Source organism: Oryx dammah, unplaced genomic scaffold, assembly GCF_014754425.2.
Source record: "Oryx dammah isolate SB20612 unplaced genomic scaffold, SCBI_Odam_1.1 HiC_scaffold_25, whole genome shotgun sequence".
NCBI lineage: Eukaryota > Metazoa > Chordata > Mammalia > Artiodactyla > Bovidae > Oryx > Oryx dammah.
The window spans coordinates 92,954,367-92,977,589 of record NW_024070209.1 but is presented as its reverse complement, the minus strand read 5'-3'; the positions used below and the strand labels follow the sequence as shown (position 1 = coordinate 92,977,589).

The following is a 23,223-nucleotide window of genomic DNA, read 5'->3' as shown; positions in this document are numbered from 1 at the left end:
ATCTTCCACAGTTTATTGTGATCCACACAGTCAAACACTTTGGCATGGTCAATAAAGCAGAAATAGATGTTTTTTCTGGAACTCTCTTGCTTTTTCCATGATCCAGCAGATGTTGCCAATTTGATCTCTGGTTCCTCTGCCTTTTCTAAAACCAGCTTGAACATCAGGAAGTTCACTGTTCACGTCATGTAGACATTAAGCTTCACTAACTGTGGGTGATTTGCTCTATAATTCTCAACAATCCTCTCAGGCAATAAACTGCTCCACAGAACAAACCAATCAAATTAGGTTACTCTGATGGGAGCATTCTAGAGACTAATGTTTGAGATCTGGCCCTCCCTATCATAGGTGGTCTCCTCCCAGCAAGCCTGAAGTTAAACCTGTATGTCCGATTAATCTAACAATCTCCTCCCAATTACTTTTCACTACCACCTCCACTGTTTTTGAGAGTACCCTTAGGCTTGAACTTCTCTACACTCTGTTGTCAACAAAGCTCCTTTGGGCAGAGATTATGAGCTGTGTTGTGGCCCATTCCTCATTGCTGGCAAAATATCTGAGCTACAGCTATGAATTTGGGAGTGCAGACAATGGCATACTTCTGAGCAACACTCCATTTCCAAAGAATAAGGATTTGGTAGGAGTGGTAGGCAGTGCAGTCGACTCTGGTGTTCTTTACTTGCCACTATTCCATTAGTATGGAACCACTACCTTACATGCTAGAGCCAGGTTAAGGGCAACTGGGCTCTCAGTGTTCTCAGCAGCACTGTGCCCTAAGTAGTTTTCATCCCAGAAGCAAGGTGTGGGCAAAAGAAGGCAGCCATTACCACTCAGCCACACTTGACCAGCAAAAGGCAGACAGAGGCAGGATGAGGAATGCTCTCATACTGCTCTTCCCTGGAAGACAAGGGAACTGTGGGGAAAGGAAACCCTATTTTCTTGATAGTACCAATCTAGAATGGAGTTACCATCTTGCTCAGTTGGGAAAAGTGTTAGTCGCTCAGTCCTGTCTGATTCTTTGTAAGCCCATGGACTGCAGCCAACCAGACTTCTCTGTCTGTGGAATTATCCAGGCAAGAATATTAGAGTGGGTAGCCCATCCCTTCTCCAGAGGATCTTCCAGACCCAGGAATCGAATTTGGGTCTCTTGCACTGCAGGCAGATTCTTTACCGTCTGAGCCAACAGGGCAGCCCTCAGGTAGGAGAGGAGATGGAAAAACAAGTCTTGGTTCAAATACCACAGATTCTTTTCCAAAGTTTAGTAAAAATGCTTTGAATAAATGTTTTTTCAACTGATGCATGGCCTTTAAAACATTTCCAGACGTTAATTAAAAAAAAAAAAAAAAGAGCGTTACCCATATTTCTGGGGAGTGGGTATAGAGCTCATGCCACCCATGCTGTCTCTCTCAGTCCAAATTCCTAAGCTCTACAAAGTTCTACATGATCCAGTTCCTACACACATTGTATCTCATACTTTAGCACTTTTATTTACTTTACTCACTCTGCTCTACTCTCTGTCCTAAAAAGGGTAGTCTTCCTTAGGATCTTTTTTATTTTTTGTTTTCTGTGGAAAACTCTTTCTTCACATTTCTCCATGAACACATTCTTTCTCATTTCATTCAGATCTCAGCTCAAATGTCATTTCAAGACATTCTCTAAAACAGTATACCTGCCATTCACGCTTTACCAATGTACTCTGCTTTGATTTTCTTCAAACCACCTAAATTTACTTAACATTCACTTTCCTATTTGCTTAGGGTCTGTTTCCCACATTTGATTAAAAACTCTAGGTGAGCAGGGGACCTTGCCTGTCTTATTTGCTACTGTATGTCTAGTATTTAGAATAGTACTTGGCACAAAGTCAATACTCAATAAATACTTGTAGTATAAAAAACAAACAGAAATCAAAGTATTTTAAAAGCTACTTACATTTTAAACGATATTAACAGGTAATCTGTTTTTATTTATATCCAAAAAGAGCAGAAACAATAACAGAGTATGGAAGAAGATGTAACAGTGATCTACTTTGCTGAGAAAACAAACAGAAATGGCCAAAAGCCAGGAATTTTAAGTCCTGTTTTAGAAATTCTAAAACTTATTTTTATAAATAGCAGTGCTGACCTGCTACTGCCTTTACACTACATATAAAAGGCCCAAAAGAATCACCTCTAACTCAATGGTAACATGAAAACAAAACTAAAATGACAAATGCTTATACTATGATCAGTAGTTTTTACACAGTTAGAGATAACAGATTTAGAAGCTAATCAAATTGAAAATCTCTAATCAGATATATTTGTAAATAAAACTCTTTAGCATTAAGAGGAGGATATTATGTCCATGTTCTCACTATCACTCCATATACCTTCCTATTAAGGCCAAGTTTTGCAATGACTTAGCAAGGCTAAGCAAAAGGAACTTAGGTTATGGAGTTTTACCTTGAGTCCTGTTTTCTCGTCATCACTTCCATTATTTGTAGATGGTGTCTCATCTCCTTGCCTGGAAACCAAGACAAAATCTTCACTATTAAGAGTAGACACAGAGTCTGAGGAGACACTGATTTTTCCAACAGAAGCCTTGTCATCCATGACTCAACAATGAAGCTCAACTCATGAATGATTAAATATTTTAAAAATGCCTGAAAAACAAAAACCATAAAGATACTCATATAGAATGTCTGCCAGATATTCAATTATGTTCTAAGTTTTACAAATTACATAATAAAAAACTTAAAAACCAAACAAACAAACTTTCAAAATATTTTCCAAAGACTTTCGCTACTTACAGGTTAGGCTTTTTTATTCCATATGTAAGGGAATTCGATGAAATTCAGGGCCAAGGTAGTTCAGATTTCAAAAAAATAAACAAATAAAAACATTCCCTTGAGAATAACTGCCTACCTACACTAATTTCTTTGGCATTCTGGTAACTCTATTCTTTTTAGAGAACATAAAAAGTACTAAACTCACTGTCTATCCTCTTCTTTGTAAAGCTGCACAAACAAATGAAATTGAAAACACTTAGGACAACAAATATGCATGCAGGACAGTAAGGTTTCCCTCACATTGCTGACACTCATACTAACAACCTGTTCTAAGAAACAAAATTTCATATTAACCCCAAAGAAAAATAATTCAGGGCAAGCATAAATTTTAGAGCAGGGAAATACTGTATGTAGCACGAAATCAGAGGTCTATTAAAAACTCAATAATCCCACCCCACAGTTTCTTAGAATCCAACTCAAAATGAACATTATCAATAAAGAACTTTCAGGCCAAAAATTTCCAGCAAAGAAGCAGAAAAAAACGTGTCATTTATGAAAATCCATTCAATTATTGACTCATGGAATAAAATTCAAACTCATCTATCATTTAAAAATCTGGTTCTGCATATTTTGTGGCAGTTCCCATTTGGTTGCCAAAACAACCACGGAACGAATAATACAACACTATACTCAGCTTTAACCAATAAACAAAACTCGCTCTTTAAAAAAGTTGCTCTCACAGTATGCTCATCTTATATACCTCAGAGGTAAAAATTCTGAGAATTTGTTTATTAAAGAAAAGGTCCAGATCTACATTTTAGATTTTTAATTGAACATATATTTATTGAGCAATATACCATATGCCAAGCACTAATTTTCCCTCAAAAGCTAACATCTGGCTAAGCACCTGGCAGCAAAAACTACACAATCTCTGAATACTGTAGTTGGAAGAAAACTTATACAGTTAGCAGTACTGTTAAACAGATAAGGAAATGGCAACCCCAAGAGTTGTAGGGTCATTTAATCGGGTATAACTAAAGCTCAAACCCTGGACTCCTTACTGCTTTCTATTTAAGCTGATTTCCTTGTTTAAAGGCTCTACATTTCATAGGACTGTATCTTAATGCATAGTGTAGCATAGAGATGCTTCAAATGTACTTCTGAAAACTTAAAAATGCAGTCCTGCTTCATTCATGCAATGACTATTTCCCAAGTTTCTAGTTTATAAAAAACAAAATATGCTAAACAAGAAAAATTAGATTCTTGCCCCAAAGCAACTTATAATTTGGTAGAGAACAGAGGGATATTGAACAAGTTAATAGGTATTGATTTAGGGTAAAGAAAACTATGGAAACATGTTGAAGAGTTAAGAAATATAGTAGAGGATGAAATGTCTTTGCTGAGGATATATATTTTAATCCCTTGAGGTGTCTGCCCTCATAGGATCTTCTTCCTAAAGTGCTTCCCTTGCTTCAGTACTCAGTCAACTCCAAATAATCATTTGTGACCTAATAACCCTCCTTTTCCAAGAAGCCTGCTCAGTCTCTCCCCAGAGTCAAAAGCACTGCCCGCCTCATTTCTGTCCCCACAGCAGTTTGACATTTTAACAGTACCTATTATATTGTGTTAAAATCTGATGTTGTCTTCCCTCAACATCAAACTTAATATTCACATATCTGTTTCACAGATTAGGAAACTGAGGCTTAGAGAGATGGTATAATTTGTTCAAGGTAATGGCTGTAATTTAACTGGTTAGAAGCAAAGCAAAAAACTTTCATTTAGATGGCAATGCTTTTCCCATGTGACACATCTGGGCCTTGTTCCACAACACTCAGTATCAGATAAAGGAGTCTCTTTTTTAGAACTTGTCCTTTAGGTAAGGTTTTCATGCTTAATTAATCTTTTTCCCATGTTTTAAAAAAATGTTACTAATAGTAAGATAGCAGCTGCTGCTGCTGCTAAGTCGCTTCAGTCGTTTCCGACTCTGCAACCCCATAGACAGCAGCCCACCAGGCTCCGCTGTCCCTGGGATTCTCCAGGCCAGAACACTGGAGTGGGTTGCCATTTCCTTCTCCAATGCATGCAAGTGAAAGTGAAGTCGCTCAGTTGTTAGCAACCCCACGGACTGCAGCCTACCAGGCTCCTCCGTCCATGGGATTTTCCAGGCAAGAGTACTGGAGTGGGGTGCCATTGCCTTCTCCGAAGATAGCAGAGGGCATGGAAAAGTTTTCTAAAGCAATAATCTCAGAGACATTAACAACATCCTACAATGTTCTAGACGCAAAAATAATATACTTTGGTATTTACACTGAGGAGATTTGGCAGGCTCCAAGTTCAACCTATTTTCTTTGAGGAGGTGACAGGAAAGTACACTTTATAAGATACTTTACTGTTTGTTTTGGCCCCTGAAAGTAACTGAATCACTCAGTAGGAATGAGATTTATCAAAACACTAAGCAGTCCAGGAGGGGTTATGTAATAAGGCTCCCCTTCTCCAGCCTCAATGGGCAGAAGAGAAGAGTCAGTCCACAAGCTCCAGGGATTCTAGATAAGACCACCCCGCCCTCCCCTGGTCTCCACAACAAAGAGGTGCCCGAGAACTTCATATACTCCTGGAAAAACTCTAGAGTATTCGCAATCTGTCTTGAGACCATAAGAACTAATTTTGTTGCTCTTCATCCCTGCTTACACCAGCTACCACAAGAAGCCCCCTACTCTAATTCTCATGGACACTAAAGTACAAACTTCCTCCCCCCAAAGACCCTACACTACCGTCCTTCTATTTTTCTCCATACCACCTATCACTGTTTGACACATTTACCTTGTAATCATAATTTGTTTTTAAATATCATGTAAGCATAAAGGCAGGGACTTCTGCCTGTTTCATTAGCTGCTGTAGCCCTAACAAGTGAAAGAATAACTGGCCATAGTAAGTGCTCAAATGTGTACTAAAGAAATAGGATAAATGGCAAATTTAAAAGATGTAAGATAACAAGAGTCACCCAATGAAAAAGGCAAGAGCAGCTTTTATAACTGACAGTAAGAATAGAAGTCATTATGTATGATGGTAAAGCAAACAGTTAAGAGTTAGGAAAAAATACAAGTTAGTATGCTGGTTCTACCACTGAATAATAGCGTAAGCTTGGTCACACCAAGCCTCAGTTTCCGTAAATGAAAATGGTGTACTACCTACCTCACAGAGTCATTATAAAAATTACTCTCTGTAGCACTGACATATATACCCTACCATGTAACACGGGAGCTCAACTCGTGCTTTGTGACAACCAAGAAGGGCTGGGATGGGGGGATGGGACAGGAGTGGGAGAGAGGCTGAAGGAGGAGTGGATATATGCATACTTCCAGCTGATTCATGCTGTACAGCAGAAACCAGGACACACTAAGAATTAGATATATGTCTAACCAAGAGCCAATTGCTATTGAAGGATGGTCAAGAGCCTTGATTATGGCCAGTTCTTTTCCATTTCACTCTTTCATTAACTGGAGAGTGAAACCAACTCCCAATTTTAAAAGAACTAACAAATATCAACAGATTTTGGTAATTTAGGAAACAATATCAGCACAAAATATATGTAACACTTCTAGTTCCAGTCTAATTTGAAAGTGAAAGTGTTAGTCGCTCAGTAATGTCCGACTCTTTGCAGCTCCACAGACTGTAGCCAAACAGGCAAGAATACTGGAGTGGGTTGCCATTCCCTTCTCCAAGGGATCTTCCCAACCCAGAAATTGAATGGGCTCTCCTGCATTGCAGGCATATTCTTAACCCTCTTAGCCACCAGGTCAGTATCTAACTTTTTTATACTTAAGTAAACATAAAAGAATACTTTGTATTTCTGTATAAACACTTTACAGATTACTGAAATGTACACCTTCATCTCATTTTATCATCTTAACAGCTCAGTATCTGGGAGGCACTGTTTGTCTCCCTTTATATAAGTGATGAGCCTAGACCCTTACAACATGTCCAGTTACCAACAGGGCCAGGCTGGTGAGTACTAGTGCAGGGATGCTTCACTCTATCTCCTTTAATAAGTCAACTAACTTAAAATGATAAGTAATTTTACTTAATTATGCAACCTCATACATCAAAACCAAAGGTTCAGTTATGTTTACTTACAGTCCCCTCTGCACCACAGTGACAACTCTATGCTCAACGATGCACTTCTGCAAAGATTGTGGTATAAGATGTACCTCAATCTTAAAACTCTGAACCTGCTAAAGGAGAGTGAAAAGGTAAAGAACTAGCCATGATAAGAACGCTTGATAGTTCTTCAAAAGCAGTGCTTACTTTTTAAAACCTTGAACTTTTGGACAGAATATCATCAGATATTTGTATTTTTCTAACATTACTCAGAGTAGTAACATAAACAGTGAACTTGCAGTGGTACGGATTTGCTAATGCGCAATCAGTAGAGCAAAAATCACCTCCCAATAAGTGACCTACCAAACCTGATAAGAGAGATGCGAGTGATACTTGTAATTGAACTTGACATACTTGAGACAAGTAAAATGTGCTTGTTTCTGGCCACTAGTCCAAGCACTCCAGTTCATCTTTATTTCCTTGGCTTCCCTGACATTCTTCCTGAAGGAGTATTAACTCCTCCTCCACTTCAATAGGACTCCCCACTCTCACCGAGCAGTCCCTCTCAAAATGTGGCTACTGTTAACTCTCACCAACCCTTACTAAACCTCTTTTAAAAACTGAATTCAAACCTTGTCTATGTGACGTTGGGTGTTTTAACACTCTGAGCATCCATTCAAAAAAGAAAAAATACATATGTGTGTGTGTGTGTGTGTATATGTGTGTACAGACACACATACATATATAAACAAATAAAAATCAACAATGAACAATTCTTTTCAGTTCTCGTCTTATTTCCACTGGCTGAAATAAATGAAAATGCTTATCATTTCCTTATTGTGAAACTCTTTTTGCTTCCATTTTCCACCTCCAGCACCTTTTATCATTTGTCTTTCAAGTTCCTTTTCCTCTGCCCACTCATTTTTTTAAAGAAAAATTTGGCTGTACAAATCTAGTTCCCTGACCAGGGATCAAACCCACTACCCCTGCATTGACTGGGGGTGTGGAGTCTTCACCACTGAGCCACCAGGAAAACCCCTGCCCACTCTAAATTCATCCTGTCCTCCTCTTCCTTCCATACATGCCCCTAGCTATCTCAGTACTTCCTGTGTTGTGACTTTTTCTGTATGCTGATGATACTGTAGCCCTGTTTTTCTCCCTAATTTCATGTATTTTGTTCTATGGTTTTTTTCTTTTTTCTTTTTTTACCTATTCAGTACTGAGTATCTGTTATGAGCCAGGCACTAGGTATAGCGTTATGGTGAGGAAAGGTACTCTTTACCCTGGACAGGCTTATAGTAGAGAACATGGACAGGCAAACAAGTAATTACAGAATAGTGCTTGGTGTCCTAAGAAGAATGCATATGGTGTTATGAGAATACATAGGTGGGATCTGCTACACGTAGCCCATGCCCATCTCAAAATCAACTCTATATATCCAAAGCAAAGCCCATCTTCACACAAGCATATTCTTCCTCACAGCTTCCTTATCAGTGGTTAATAACCACTGATTCAAGATGGAAATGCACCGCCCCCCATCCCTGACTCCTTTTCTCATTCTCCCTTGGAATTCTAATAGATTTTACTTCCAAAACATATCCCAAATCTGTTCTTTCTTTGCCATCTTTCATGTCACTCTCTTGTATTTTATTCTCTTTCAACTCTGCGACAACATAAGTCTCTCTTTCTAGACTCTCTCTAGTCATTATCAAGGCCTCATAGCTAATCTCTAAACTTCAGATTTGATCACATATCCGACCCCTTCCTTGGACTGCTCCTGACTGAAAACAGAAAAATCCAAGTTCTTTATATCATTAATTTTTAAAAATCTGGAGCCAATCTCTCATTCTAGTCTGATCTCCCTCTATCAAACCATACCAGGCAACTCCAATTATGCCATGCATTTTCATGCTTTCAAACCTCTGCTCATGCCATTTCTTAAGCCGGGAATGTGTCTTCATTTCTCCAATTAGTCCCACTCCCCCACAAGCAACAGAGTGATACAATCAAATATTTAACCTCCTTTTCCCTCCTGAAATAATCCTCCTACGGCTTTTTGTTTGCTTGCTTTTTAATTCTATCACAGAATTACATTTATCACACAGTAAAATGTTATACCTCTTTTCTCCTACACTATATTGATCATTCATTTCAGAAACAATTATTTAGTATAAACCACCACAGTAAACACCGGGAATACAATGAGCACACATAGTCCCTTTGAACTAACTACTTTTGGAAGGGAATCTCTAAGGGTTTACTTATATTATCTCCATATGCTTGCTTATGGCAGTATTCAATAAATGTGACTGGATGGCTAATACTTGTTCAGTGTTTAAATGGCAGGGTTTATGGACCGTGAGATGGACAAATGACAAATATGCTATGCTACAAGCATGTCTGGGGGTGCAGATATGAACGATTGGGATAGAGACTAAAAAAAAAACAAAAAACAAAACAAAACCATCACAACTACCTTGACTGTGCCTGACTAACTCAAGTTTCCAACTGTGAAAAGCAGTTAAACACCACTGAGCCAAATCTTGGATTCCCTCTGAACCCAAACATTCTCTCATCACTTCCCTCCCAATCCCCATCATTTCTGTTGTTCCACCAGTGAAAAAAATGAGTACAGCTTTAGGGAGTCTTAAAGATAATACTTGGGCTTCCCCAGTGGCTCAGTGTTAAAAGAATTAGCCTGCAATGCAGAAGCCACAGGTTCAATCTTTGGATCGGGAAGATTCCCTGGAGGAGGGCATGGCAACCCACTCCAGTATTCTTGCCTGGAGAATCCCATGGACAGAGCAGCCTAGAAGGCTACAGACCACAGGCTGCAAAGAGTCGGACACAACTGAAGCGACTTAGCATGCATGCACACATGGATGATACTTAAATAATCTTGCTAAATTTAAAGAAAGAACACTACTTACTTACCAGTTCCTAAGTATCAATTATACGCCCCACATAGTACTTAGAAGCTTTACATGCATTGTTACTAATCTTTATACTACCCTTGCCAGATAGGTATGAACTTCATATGACAAACTGAGGCTTAGAATGGCTCAATAATGCTTAAGTTCAGAGAGACAACTTAATCCCAGGGATCAAGGTGCCTGTCCTTTTCAGGAATGCATCTCTCCTCCTTGTTGTTCTAGTACCATTCTCTACCCATTCCAATCCATATTCTACGTTGTTCACAGTTGTACTCTTCTAAAACACATATCTGATAAGATTACTCTCTGTTCAGTAAAGGACAAGTCAGAAAGCAGCAAAGATGCTGCTTTGGGACAAGTCAAGTCCCAAAGATGCTTAGCAGGCCAATTCCTGTGGGTTTGTAGCTCAATAAAATTAAACAACTACAAAGATGTTGTATTTTAAAATCATATGATATTAATCTCAGCTTTTTTCCTGGATTTGAGGTTTGTTTCCCTGCACTGGTCTTCATACGAACTTCTCACAACATATCCCTGGGAAGAGTGGCATGAATCTAACAAAACTCCATGAAAAATCATTCCGTCTTTAGAAAAATAAATTCTTTTCCACCACTACTAATTGCTAAACAATTGAGGTGTCTTTATTTAAGTCTGACTTTTGAATCTGGTGACTGAGTCTTTGAATTATTTTAGTGAGCTTAGAGAACCTATTACTTTAAGCCTTCCAAATAATTTTAGCTTAGCTTTAAAAACCAAAAAGAAAATGAAACTTAACCATCTTGGGCCTACAGCACATATAGGCAAGAAAAACCAGCTTACAAAAAAGTCACTGTTAGGCAAATTTTAACCCATAATGTCTGTCACAATTAACTTCTTTAAACTATGAAGTGACTCTTTCAGCTTGATTTCAGATGAACCATTAAAGATATCTTAAAGAAATATAACTCAGTCAAAAGCTTTCTTAATTTAAAAAAAAGCTTTAAAAAATTCCATCTTTATACATAAGTTTTACCATTTTAGCCATTTTTAAGCGTATAGTTTCATGGCTTTCAGTATATTCACATTTAGTGCAACCATCACCACAACCTATCTCTAGAACTTTTCCATCTTCCCCAACGGAGACTCTGTACCTATTAAATTCCAATTCCTATTCCCCCAGTCAACCAACACTCTACTTTCTGTCTCTATGAATCTGACTACTTGAAGTAATCCATATAAGTAGTGAAATTACATGAATTGCTTTGTAATGCGCTGGTCATAGCAAACATCCTCTTCCAACAACACAAGAGAAGACTCTACACATGGACATCACCAGACAGTCAACACCAAAATCAGATTGATTATATTCTTTGTAGCCAAAGATGGAGAAGCTCTATACAGTCAGAAAAAACAAGACCGGGAGCTGACTGTGGCTCAGATCATGAACTCCTTATTGCCAAATTCAGACTTAAATTGAAGAAAGCAGGGAAAACCACTAGACCCATTCAGGTGTGACCTAAATCAAATCCCTTATGATTATACAGTGGAAGTGACAAATAGATTCAAGGGATTAGATCTGATAGAGTGCGTTAAGAACTATGGATGGAGGTTCATGACGTTGTTCAGGAGGCAGTGATCAAGACCATCCTCAAAAAAAAAAAAGAAACGCAAAATGGTTGTCTGAGGAGGCCTTACAAACAGCAGAGAAAAGAAGAAAAGCTAAAGGCAAAGGAGAAAAGGAAGGAGATACCCATTTGAATGCTATCCAAAGAATAGCAAAGAGAGATAAGCCTTCCTCAGTGATCAATGCAAAGAAGTAGAGGAAAACAATAGAATGGGAAAGACTAGATACCTCTTCAAGAAAACTAGGGATACCAAGGAACATTTCATGCAAAGATGGGCCCAGTAAAGGACAGAAATGGTATGGACCTAACAGAAGCAGAAGATATTAAGAAGAGGTAGCAAGAATACACAGAAAAACTGTACAAAAAAAGATCTTCATGACCCAGATAATCACGATGGTGTGATCCTAGAGCCAGACATCCTGGAATGTGAAGTCAAGTGGGCCTTAGAAAGCATCACTACGAACAAAGCTAGTAGAGGTGATGGAATTCCAGTTGAGCTATTTCAAATCCTAAAAGATGATGCTGTGAAAGTGCTGCACTCAACATGCCAGCAAATTTGGAAAACTCAGCAGTGGCCACAGGACTGGAAAAGGTCAGTTTTCATTCCAATCCCAAAGAAATGCAATGCCAAAGAATGCTCAAACTACCGCACAATTGCACTCATCTCATACGCTAGTAAAGTAATGCTCAAAATTCTCCAAGCCAGGCTTCAACAGTACATGAAGCATGAACTTCCCAACGTTCAAGCTGGATTTAGAAAAGGGAGAGGAACCAGAGATCAAATTGCCAACACCCTTTGGATCATAAAAAAGCAAGAGAATGTCAGAAAAACATCTACTTCTGCTTTATTGATTACGCCAAAGCCTTTGACTATGTGGATTACAACAGTGGAAAATTCTTAAAGAGACAGGAATACCAGACCTGCCTCCTGAGAAATCTGTATGCAGGTCAAGAAGCAACAGTTAGAACCAAACATGGAACAACAGACTGGTTCCAAATAAGGGAAGGAGTACGTCAAGGCTGTATATTGTCACCCTGTTATTTAACTTACATGCAGAGTACATCATGCAAAATGGCGGGCTGGATGAAGCTCAAGCTGGAATCAAGATGGTGGGAAGAAATATCAATAACCTCAGATACACAGGTGACACTACCCATGTGGCAGAAAGCAAAGAGGAACCGAAGAGACTTGATGAAAGTGAAAGAGGAGAGTGAAAAAGTTGCCTTAAAATTCAACATTCAAGAAACTAAGATCACGGCATCTGGTCCCATCACTTCATGGCAAATAGATGCGGAAACAACAGAAACAGTGACAGACTATATTTTTGGGCTCCAGAATCACTGCAGATGGTGACTACAGGCATGAAATTAAAAGACAATCGTCTTGGAAGAAAAAAGCTATGACCAACCTAGACAGCATATTAAAAAGCAGAGACAATACATTGCTGACAAAAGTCTGTCTAGTCAAAGCTATGGTTTTTCCAGTAGTCACATAAGGATGTGAGAAGTGGACTATAAAGAAAGCTGAGAGCCAAAGAATAGATGCTTTTGAACTGTGGTGTTGAAGAAGACTCTTGAGAGACCCTTAGACTGCAAGGAGATCAAACCAGTCAATCCTAAAGGAAATCAGTCCTGAATATTCATTAGAAAGACTGATGCTGAAGCTGAAACTCCAGTATTCTCGCCAACAGATGCAAAGAACTGACTCATTGGAAAAGACCCGATTCTGGGAAAGACTGAAGGCAGGAGAAGGTGATGACAGAGGATAAGATGGTTGGACAGCATAACCGACTGGACGGGACATGAGTCTAAGCAACCTCTGGGAGTTGGTGATGGACAGGGGAGCCTGGCATGCTGCAGTCCATGGAGTCGCAAAGTCAGACCTTACTGAGCTTCTGAACTGAACTGTATTTACTTTTTCTGGAATGGATTTCCCAAGCATAATATAATTTACACCAGTTCTATAAATATAAAAGCTAATATTTTTAAGCAATACAGGATTTTCTAAAGACTTTTCCTGTTTTTAGGAAATTACTCAATATAGTTCCTTCTCACACATAGTGAAAAAGATCAATCTATTCCATTTAGAATACCAACGTGTCTGTATTTTGATCTGAAATGTTTAAACCAGGTGAACGTAATGCCAAGCAAACAAGTCACTTGCTAGATGACCAAAGCCTGAGATTAATGCAGTAAAATGGTTTCTCTTTTTCATGATCTCTGATTTTCAGGGGAATGTGTGAAGACAAACCATGAATGTTTAACAGAAGACACAGAAGTTTTCTGAATCTTTTGATGTATGAGTGCCCTGGTCCATATTTATACAAGGATGGTGGGACATTTGTTAAGAGTGTTGAATGGGGGGCGGGGGTTTGCTGCTGCTAAGTCACTTCAGCCGTATCTGACTGTGTGACCCCATAGATGGCAGCCCACCAGGCTCCGCCGTCCCTGGGATGAATGGTGGAGTGGACAACCAAAAAACATTTACTGAGCACTTTCACTCACAGCACTGGAATAGGCACCATGTAAGAAAATAAAAGAATTCACACATAGTCAATTTAGTGTCAGAGATTTCTGTTTTAATATATATTATTTCTTTGTTAGGGGATAGTTTACAAGTTCTGGTTTTTTACCTTTATTTTTTAATTGAAGGATAATTGCTTTACAGAATTTTGTTGGTTTCTGCCAAACATCAACATGAATCAGCTGTAGAGTACATATGTCCCCCTCCCTCTTGAACCTTCCCCTCTCCTCCTCCTCCTCACAGAGGCTTTTAAACCTGTCTAAAAAGATCTTTACTCACAACCAAAAAGCAAAAATATAAAAATAACAAATAGATGTTTCTGTTAGGGAACATTTTTTTAATCTAAGAATTAGCTTTTGAGGTTACAAATCAGATTTTTCATCAATTCACAGAGAATTCAACAGGTAACTACAATAAAGATGTAACCATTTCTCTTTTGCAGGTATACCAGAGGAAATCATGTATCACAGCAAAAGAGATTTACATGACATGTCTCTATTCTCACCTTGCTGGAATCCGTTCATCAGCGTATTGCAAGGGCATAAGAAAGTTTATTAATCTATAGTAAAAATATTAAAATGATTAATTCATAGTTCACTTTTTACTTTCACGCATTGGAAAAGGAAATGGCAACCCACTCCAGTGTTCTTGCCTGGAGAATCCCAGGGACGGGGAAGCCTGGTGGGCTGCCGTCTATGGGGTCACATAGAGTTGGACATGACTGAAGCAACTTAGCAGCAGCAGTTGTGTTAAACAAACACCCAACATTTAATCCAATTTAGCCTTAAATACTATCTCTTAATACCCATGACAACATTTAAAATACATTCCCAAAGAAATATTCTTACATCAATTCCTTTTTCTGACACAAGGACCACCCTCAGAAGCTGGAAAGTAAGATGATAATCAAAGATTTCTTGATTATAACTACCAAAGGGTATATAAATAAGGGAAAATGAGGAAAAGAAATTTTAAAAAGTCAAATTATTGTAAAGCTTTAAGGGTTAATAACATTTTATTAAAGTTATCACAGAAAGTAATTTGCTAATGTACCTTGAGATGTCATATTTTATTAGGCAGAAAAAATTATTGCCACAAAGATTAACAGATGACAAGGAGTTGGGACTTATTACATAAAAGCTGATGCAACTAACTGGAGATAGGTAACAACCATGCATTAACTCCAAAGAAGCCTAAACCTCCAAATTCAGCACCAGGCTACATAATTGAGAAAATATACTTCAAATGTTTTAGAGTCAAGGTAATATATACCATTTAATGTGAAGCATGAACTTAAAGAAGTTTAGGGCTTTATTTATACTATTTTATGATCTACAGAAAAGGGGATCTGGGGGAAAAGTTAGGCCTTATAGAACTCTACTTGATAGAAAAATAAAACCTTCAAAAAGTTCTGGTGATTACCTCAGAGTAATACAGTTGTTCTGGCAAGAGGAAACTTCCAAGCTAAACTCTATAAACTGTTCATGACTTGCAAACTGCCATATTTGGTCAGTCTTTACACATGAAGAGAAACGAGGCAGTTAGGGGTCAACAAGAGTGGTTATAATGTAAGTTTAAGTGTCTATCCAGTATTGTTCTGGATTACAAGTTTTCTGAATAGGGATCTCAGGATCAACAAAAAACTGAAGAGACTGGGAGGGGAGACCAGGTAACTATCTTATGGAAAAAGAAACAGGTGTTGAATTTTTATGTTTTATCAAGGTATACCCATGGATAGCCAAGTCCTTAGCCTTGGATTTTCTTTCTTTAGAATCTAACTATGGAAAATCAATAAAACAAGGCAGTTACATACAAAGCACCCAAATGCATGCTGAACTTTGCTTTATGAACGCTGGTTAAATTAGCACTTCTTTAATGTTTGAGTTCTAGCTCTAAGAAAGATTAAGTTTTACGTTCACTTATTTCACATGCTTGAAAAGTGTAGTATCTGATTATAGTGACAACCACAAAGATAACACTTGTGCAGCCTATGTCAGAAACTCAGCACATCAGCAACTATAAAGACACACCACAGTAGAACTGACTTTAATTATTTTCTGAAGCCGGTACTCAAAGGGCACATGTTAAAATAATCACTGTGAAATGGTGAGACCTTCAAAGTAGGCTTCATGTCAGCTGGAAACACTTCAACTGAAAATGTGCTCAATAAAAGATAATGACTTCTCTAAATAAAAGAATCTGGGCTGTAAAGTTTAGCTAGAAACGTACTCAATAATAGAAAATGACTTCTTTAATGAAACCAAGGCTGTATGGTTGAGATATGTTTATGAAAAACCATGTTCCCTTATGTAGATAACATGCATAATATCCTTCTGTCAATATGCAGTAGAAGAGATAGGAAACAAGTGCCTTCACTTTTACAGTCCTACTAAACTACAATTTTATCCAGGTTAAACACTTGCAAGCTAATAGAGCACTATGCCAAAATCAACTGTACTTAACATTTTTAAAAAGTAAAAACAAGAAAATTATGCAAAAAAAGCCAAACTGTATGCAGTTAATAATTACCCAAATATATACCTTAATACCGATGAGCTGAGCTAGTTAACTGTAAACTAAGTTATAAACCTGAAACGAAAAGGAACTGTGTACCATAACATAGCAATAGTTCAACTTTAATGACAAAGTTGAATTGATAATACGTATTGAACCCATTACTAATAAATACAAATCAATCGTGGACTCAAATTTTATTAATAGAAACTGAGGTCTACAAAGGAAGATTTTAAACAACTCTGTCCCTTACTCATTTTCAGTTTTTAATAAGTAAACCCAAATAAAACCTTAAATATACATTAAAATAGCACCTTATACACGCCAGAATTAAGGCCAACAGGTCCTTCGTTTAAAAACGAAAACGTGCACTCCTAAGTTTTCAACTTTCTAAACCTCAGTTTTAATGTGACAGACAAACTCAGTTCAATTCACTTTTTTTTTTCTCCTAAACAAAGCAGCTGGGATACACACACTCGCGACTTACTACTCCAGTCCCACGTATGTGAACACAGGTGTTTATTTGAATGAAAACATCAAGTGAATTGTGAAACCCTGTTCCCCGCCCCCGCCACTGACAACAAACAAAAAAAACTCAAAAGATCTCCAATTCAAGTCGGAAGCCGATTTAATGGGGGCACTTATAGCGTACCAACAGCATGGTCTGCTAGGGCTTTTGCTTTCAAGATAAAGGAATCGTAAATATGGAAATGACTGTAAAGACAGTTGCAGATAACCCGAATGTTAGAAGATAAGGGACACTAAAGTACCACCAGGCAATGGACAGCGAACTTCTGGAAATCTGGCGTGATCCTCGGGCTCAACACCTAAAGCCCCTTTAGGCTGCTGGGAATCACGATACAGCAATGAGGTACTGAGGGCAGACACTTAAAAGAATCTGGGAAGACGGGGCTACTGGGGACACTTCGATAGCAGGTGGGAAAATGAGATGGAAAGGCCAACACGAGATGGCAGACCGACACTAGAATAAAGCAAGCCCTTCAAATCAGGCGCAGCCCAGGAAGCTAGCTTGAGGCCGAAGCCAGCCGAAGTCACAGGTACAGGCCCAGCGAGCAACGGGGAGAAACTGAGGCGGAGGGAGCAGCCAAATTCTCAAACAGGACCTCTCTCCAAACATAAAAAGTCAAGAGACAAACCAGCTTTGCAGCGGGGGCGAGAGAGACGGCCATAAGTGCACCACCAGGAAGGCATACACCCACCCAGACTGGGGGAACCGGTTTGGGCAGGGGCTGTCCGAGCGTTCCCGCTTGCGCATGCGTCCTCCCCCCCGCCCCCAGGGCCGCTGCTCCCCCTCCCCCCAATCACTGCTCCCCTCAGAACCCGGCTCGTCGAGGGAGCTGAACGCAGCCTCGCCTGCCCAGCCCCGCGGGATAAGAACAGAGGTTGGCTCCCCGCAGGGACCGTCCGAGGATTTCCCCCCCGGGCTTGGTGGGTGGGAGGAGGAGGAGGGGAAACGCGGCCCTACCCGACCCGCCGTCTCCTCCTCCGCCGCCCGCCGTTCGCCGTCCCGGAGGCTCAGCCGCCTGGGCCTCCCCAGCCACCCAGCCCCCGCCCTCCCCGCCCCCTACTCACGTGAGAGCGCTCCTTCCGCCCTCCGCCCCGCCTCCTGCCCCGCCTCATAGGCCCTTGGCAAAGCCGAGTCGCCCCATTGGCCCAACGACAGGCGGCGGGGACGTACTTCCTTTCCGCGGACCCCACCTGGGCTTTTGGCCCGCCTCCGTATTCTGCGCCTGCGCGGAGTCTGCTCGTCGGGAGCCGGACTTGTCTCTGGCTGAAGTGTGCGTGCGGTGGCCAACAGTGGCTCTGTGCCTGCATCAGGGGCTGGGAGCAGGATTGGCGGGGGTAGCAGGCTGGGTAGTACCTGTTGCGCCTAAGGTGGGTACAACCTCAAAGTCATTGGTGCTAGAGCAAGGGATCCCTTCCTCACCTTAACGTTTAAAAGCTGTTTCTAAAGTCGCACTTAATGATGTTAACCCAACACACCTGGCCTTTATTGAGGGCGCAGAAAGTGCCAGGGATTGTTGACAGGTAGGTTCCTTTATAGGTATGTCACTTGGCTTTACTACAAACCTTGAGAATGATATGATATTTCTCATTTTGTAAAGGAATCCAGCCTAAGGAACAGGATTCCGTCTAGAAGTCAAAACTTTCTAACTTTGAATTCAAGGGCGACTGGCTACAACACAACTACCTTGAGACATTTGAGACACACAAAATAGAACAAAATAGATTGTTTCAGAGTGCTACTCAAAGATGGGGCTGGGATTTTATTTAAAAGCCATACAAAACTGATAGAACAACAGCAACAGAATGAAGTTGAAAGTCCCTCTCCTGAGTGAATTTACAGTGTAGTTGTAAACAAAAATAATGATTAAAAGTGCTAATTAAGTCTTGACAGTTTATGAAATAATTATAAAGCCTCTCCCTCATTTTCTTGATTCAAATCGTGTATACTCTTTTCCGGCTAAATGAGTCATTCGCAAAGTTTTCCTGTGGATAGTGCATCTAAATCAACCAGACACAGCCAAAAAAAAAAAAAAAAAAAGCTGTGCTCTGTTGCAGTGCTCTTTGTGACTTGTCTATTATAATAGACTTGGCTGCACTCCCACAGTAAAATAGCTTTCTTCCTTCTCCTTACACAGTTATGTAACAGAAATACACACTCATTTTAAAGTATTTAAATAACAGATATAACATTACAAAGAAAGCAAAATCTCCTGAAATCCCGACACTCTGACAAAACCACTTTTAATAGTTTGGTGACCATACATTTCAGATATTTCTTGATTCATATGTATTTCCCCAATACATACACAAATCTTAACATAATTTTTTAAATAAAATTTTATTACAGAATCACTAGAGTATGTCCTGAAGAAAAATCCAAAACAGGGACAACCTCAAATAAAAATATCAGATTCCCACTACAAATATTAACAGTTTAAAACACAGTCTTCTTTGTGTCTATATATTGTTTTTCAAAATGAACTCACATAAACAGTCTGCTGTATTTAACTAACAGTATCTGCCTTAGCATTTCACTAAATTTTCCTCTCATCTAATTCCTAGATCTCATTCAAATTTTCTAACAACCTAAAAGTATTTTTACAGCTGGCTTTTCCAAATCAGTAATATCATTTCAGTAAATTTTCCTCTCAGCTAATACCTAACTATAGTCAAATTTTCCATTGACCAAAATATATTTTTTACAGCTAATTTTCCCAAATCAGCATCCAGTCCAGGCCTACACACTATGTCTGGTTATGATGTCCCTTAAGTATTTTTTAATCTAGTACTTTAGAAAAAAAATGGAAAGACACTGGCTTATTGAAGAAATCAGTCCAGCTGAAGTATAAATTTCCTGTCTTCTGGATCTGAACAATTGTTTCCTCAAGAAGTCACTGAGTTTGTTTCCTTAGACCTTGTATTTCCTGGAAAATGGAATTTATATCTCAAGCTCAATAGATTGATGTGGTAAGCTGGAACCAGAATGGAAAAGTCCGTAAACGCTAAAATAAGGAAAATGAAGTTCAATCTATGAACACAGGGTGCCCTTGAAGTTTCTAAGGATAGTGCCAATAACACATTTGGGTTTTAAACAAGTTCATTCTGGTAGGAGTAGAAAAGGCAAAACAGGGAGTAAATAGAACACTTTGAATATCACTTTCTGACCTTAGGCAGATTAGAAACACCTGAACTAAGGCAAAAGAAAGTGGGGGGGGGGTGGGTGGGAAGAAACTGAGTTGGAAGGAAATACCTTCAAGTTTGTTGATTCTGTCTTTTGCCTGCTCAAGTCTGATTTTGTTGTTATTCAGTCACTAAGTCATGTATGACTCTTTGCAACCTCATGGATTGTGGCACAGCAGGCTTCCCTGTCCTTCACTATCTCCCAGAGTTTGTGCAAACTCATGTCCATTGAGCCGATGATGCTATGTAACCATCTTACCCTCTGCTGCCCCTTGCTCTTTTTGCCTTCAATCTTTCCAAGCATCAAGGTCTTTTCCAATGAGTTGACTCTTCACATCAGGTGGCCAAAATATATTTTGATCCCCTCTAAATGAATTTTTTCCCCTTATCTCTGTTGTGCTTTTCAACTCCAGAATTTCATTTTAGTTCCTTTTTATAGTTTCTATTTCTTTAATGATATTTGCATTTTTTGTACATTATTTTCCAGACTTCATCCATGTTTTCTTTTAGCTTGATGAGCAACTCTAAGACAGCTGTTTTAATGTCTTTGTCTAAATACCATATGATATCACTTTATCTGAATTCTCAAATATGACACAAATGAACTTATCAATGAAACAGAAGCAGACTCACAGACATAGAAAACATGTTTATCAAAGGGGAAAAGGGGTCCAGGAGGGATAAATTAGGAACTGGGCATTAGCAGATACAGATTACTATATATAAAATAAATAAACAGCAAAGTCCTACTGTATAGCATAGGGAACTATGTTCAATATCCTGTAATAAAACATAATAAAAAATATATATATATAAAAAACTGAATCACTTTGCTGTATACCTGAAACTAACAATATAGTCAATCAACTATACTTCAATAAAAATAAAATGTAGAACTCTAGTATTTGGAGAACAAGGTTCTTACTTCCCACTCTGGCTCCAGCAAGCCATATGTGCAATATAAACAGGGTTGAGGGGTAGGAACGAATACTTTCCAACCTATTCACACTACAGGCTCACCTTGACTGAAAATAACCTCAGTTGACCAACCAGATTTTCCCTTGGAACATGCAAGCATTCAAATAGACTCCAGAGTTCTGAAACAGTTACTTCAGACAGTTTCTGCCAGTATAATTGTTGCCTTGGTAGAGATGGATTCCATGTTCTTCCTACTCCATCTGAGAAAAAAAAAGAAATGTGAACACTAAATAGAGCCTAAGAGGTCTGCAGGACACTATTAAGAGAAACAATGTACCATTATAAGTATCCCAAAAGGAGAAGAGAGGAAGAGAAGAAAAGATAATAATCTAACTGTAGAAAGCCAAAGAAAAGAGAGAATCTTGAAAGCAACAAGAGAGAATACGCATCACATACAAGGGATCTTCAGTAAGATTATCAGACAATTTCTCATCTTAAATCTGAGAAGCCAGAAGGCAGTGGGTTGATAATATTAAAAGTACTGAATGAAAAAAACTCTTGGTGGACAATTCTATATCTAGCAAAACTGTCCTTCAAAAATGAGGGAGAAATCAAGACATTTTCTGATTAAAAAAAAAAAAAAGCTAAGGGAATTCATTACCACTAAACCCACCTTTCAAGAAATGATGAAGAGGATCCTTCAGGTTGAAATGAAAGGATGCTCAACAATATTGTAAAGTAATTAATCTCCAATTAAATAAATAAATTCATTTTTAAAAAAAGAAAAAAAGTCATATGAAGAAATAAAGATCTCTGGTGAAGAAAAATATACAGGCAACTACAGAATCATTAGTTATCATTTACCTCCATTTTAATTTTCCTCCATTTACCTTCATTTTACTTAATTTATGATTTTAATGAAAATGCATAAAAATATTAGTCTAATTTATTGCACACACAATGTATAAAGATGTAATCTGTAAAAGTAACAAAGAGGAGACAGAGCTGTATAGGACAGTTTTTGCTTGTTACTGAAATTGGTATCAATTTTAATTGTTACAATTTTGAGCTGTTAAATGTAATTCCCATGGTAACCAGAAAGGAAATGTCTATAGAATATACACAGAAGGAAATAAGAGGTACATCAAAAGTTTTCACTACAAAAAAATTAAAAAAGAAGGCTGTAATGGAAGAAATGAAAGACACAGAAGCTATAAGCCTATAGAAAATGAGTAGCAAAATGGCAGAAATAAGTTCCTCATTATCAGTCTTTAAATGTAAATGGCATAAACTTTCTAATCAAAAGACAGAGATGGGCAGAACGGATAAAATAAAAACATGTTCCAGCAATATGCAATCTACAAAATACTCACTTTAGATCCAAAGACATTACTAGGTTTTAAAAAAAAGATATTCTATGCATTTTTATGCAAGTACTAACCAAAAGGGAGCTTCAGGTGGTTATATTAAGATTATACAAAATAGACTTTAAAAAAGTTACAAGAGACAAAGGAAGTCATTATATATTAAAAGGTTCAATAGAGCAAGATTATAAAAACTTATAAACATTTACATAACTAGTGAAAGCCATTTAACTTTCCGACTCTTTGCGACCCCATGGACTATAGTCCATGGAATTCTCCAGGCCAGAATACTGGAGTGGGTAGCCATTCTTTTCTCCAGGGGATCTTCCCAACCCAGGTATCCCGCATTTGGGGCAGATTCTTCAGCAGCTGAGCCACAAGACAAGCCCAAGAATACTGGACTGGGCAGCCTATCCCTTCTCCAGAGAATCTTCTCAACCCAGGAATCAAACCTGGGTCTCCTGCATTCCAAGCAGATTCTTTACCAACTAACCTATCAGGGAAGAATCCTCCTGCAATGCAGGAGACCTGGGTTTGATCCCTGGGTTGGGAGGATCCCTTGGAGAAGGGAAAGGCTACCCACTCCAGTATTCTGGCCTGGAGAATTCCATGGACTATATAGTCCATGGGGTCACAAAGAGTCCGAAGGGACTGAACAACTTTCACTTTCACATAACTAGTAATAGACTCTCAAAATATTTGAAGCAAAAATGAACAGAATTAAAGGGAAGAATAAACAGTTCTACAATCATAGTTAGAAAAATTAATAGCCCACATTCAATAATGAACAGAACAACCA

At 38.7% G+C, this 23,223-nt stretch overlaps 1 protein-coding gene across 4 annotated transcripts in view; it reads right to left on the bottom strand.

The window, feature by feature from the left end:
* RABGAP1 (RAB GTPase activating protein 1) overlaps nt 1-23,223 on the bottom strand; it is a 161,533-nt gene that overhangs the window by 135,233 nt on the left and 3,077 nt on the right. Inside the window, exons 2-3 of one of the 4 annotated variants that reach the window (XM_040225081.1) lie at nt 21,163-21,320; nt 2,436-2,635 (exon numbers count right to left, since the gene is read on the bottom strand). In XM_040225081.1, the coding sequence (XP_040081015.1) occupies nt 2,436-2,585 (150 nt within the window). In that variant the 5' untranslated portion in view covers nt 2,586-2,635; nt 21,163-21,320. Of the gene's footprint in view, nt 1-2,435; nt 2,636-17,920; nt 18,000-21,162; nt 21,321-23,223 lie in introns of those variants that run through there. The other 3 variants (XM_040225080.1, XM_040225082.1, XM_040225083.1) reach the window with 3 other exon arrangements.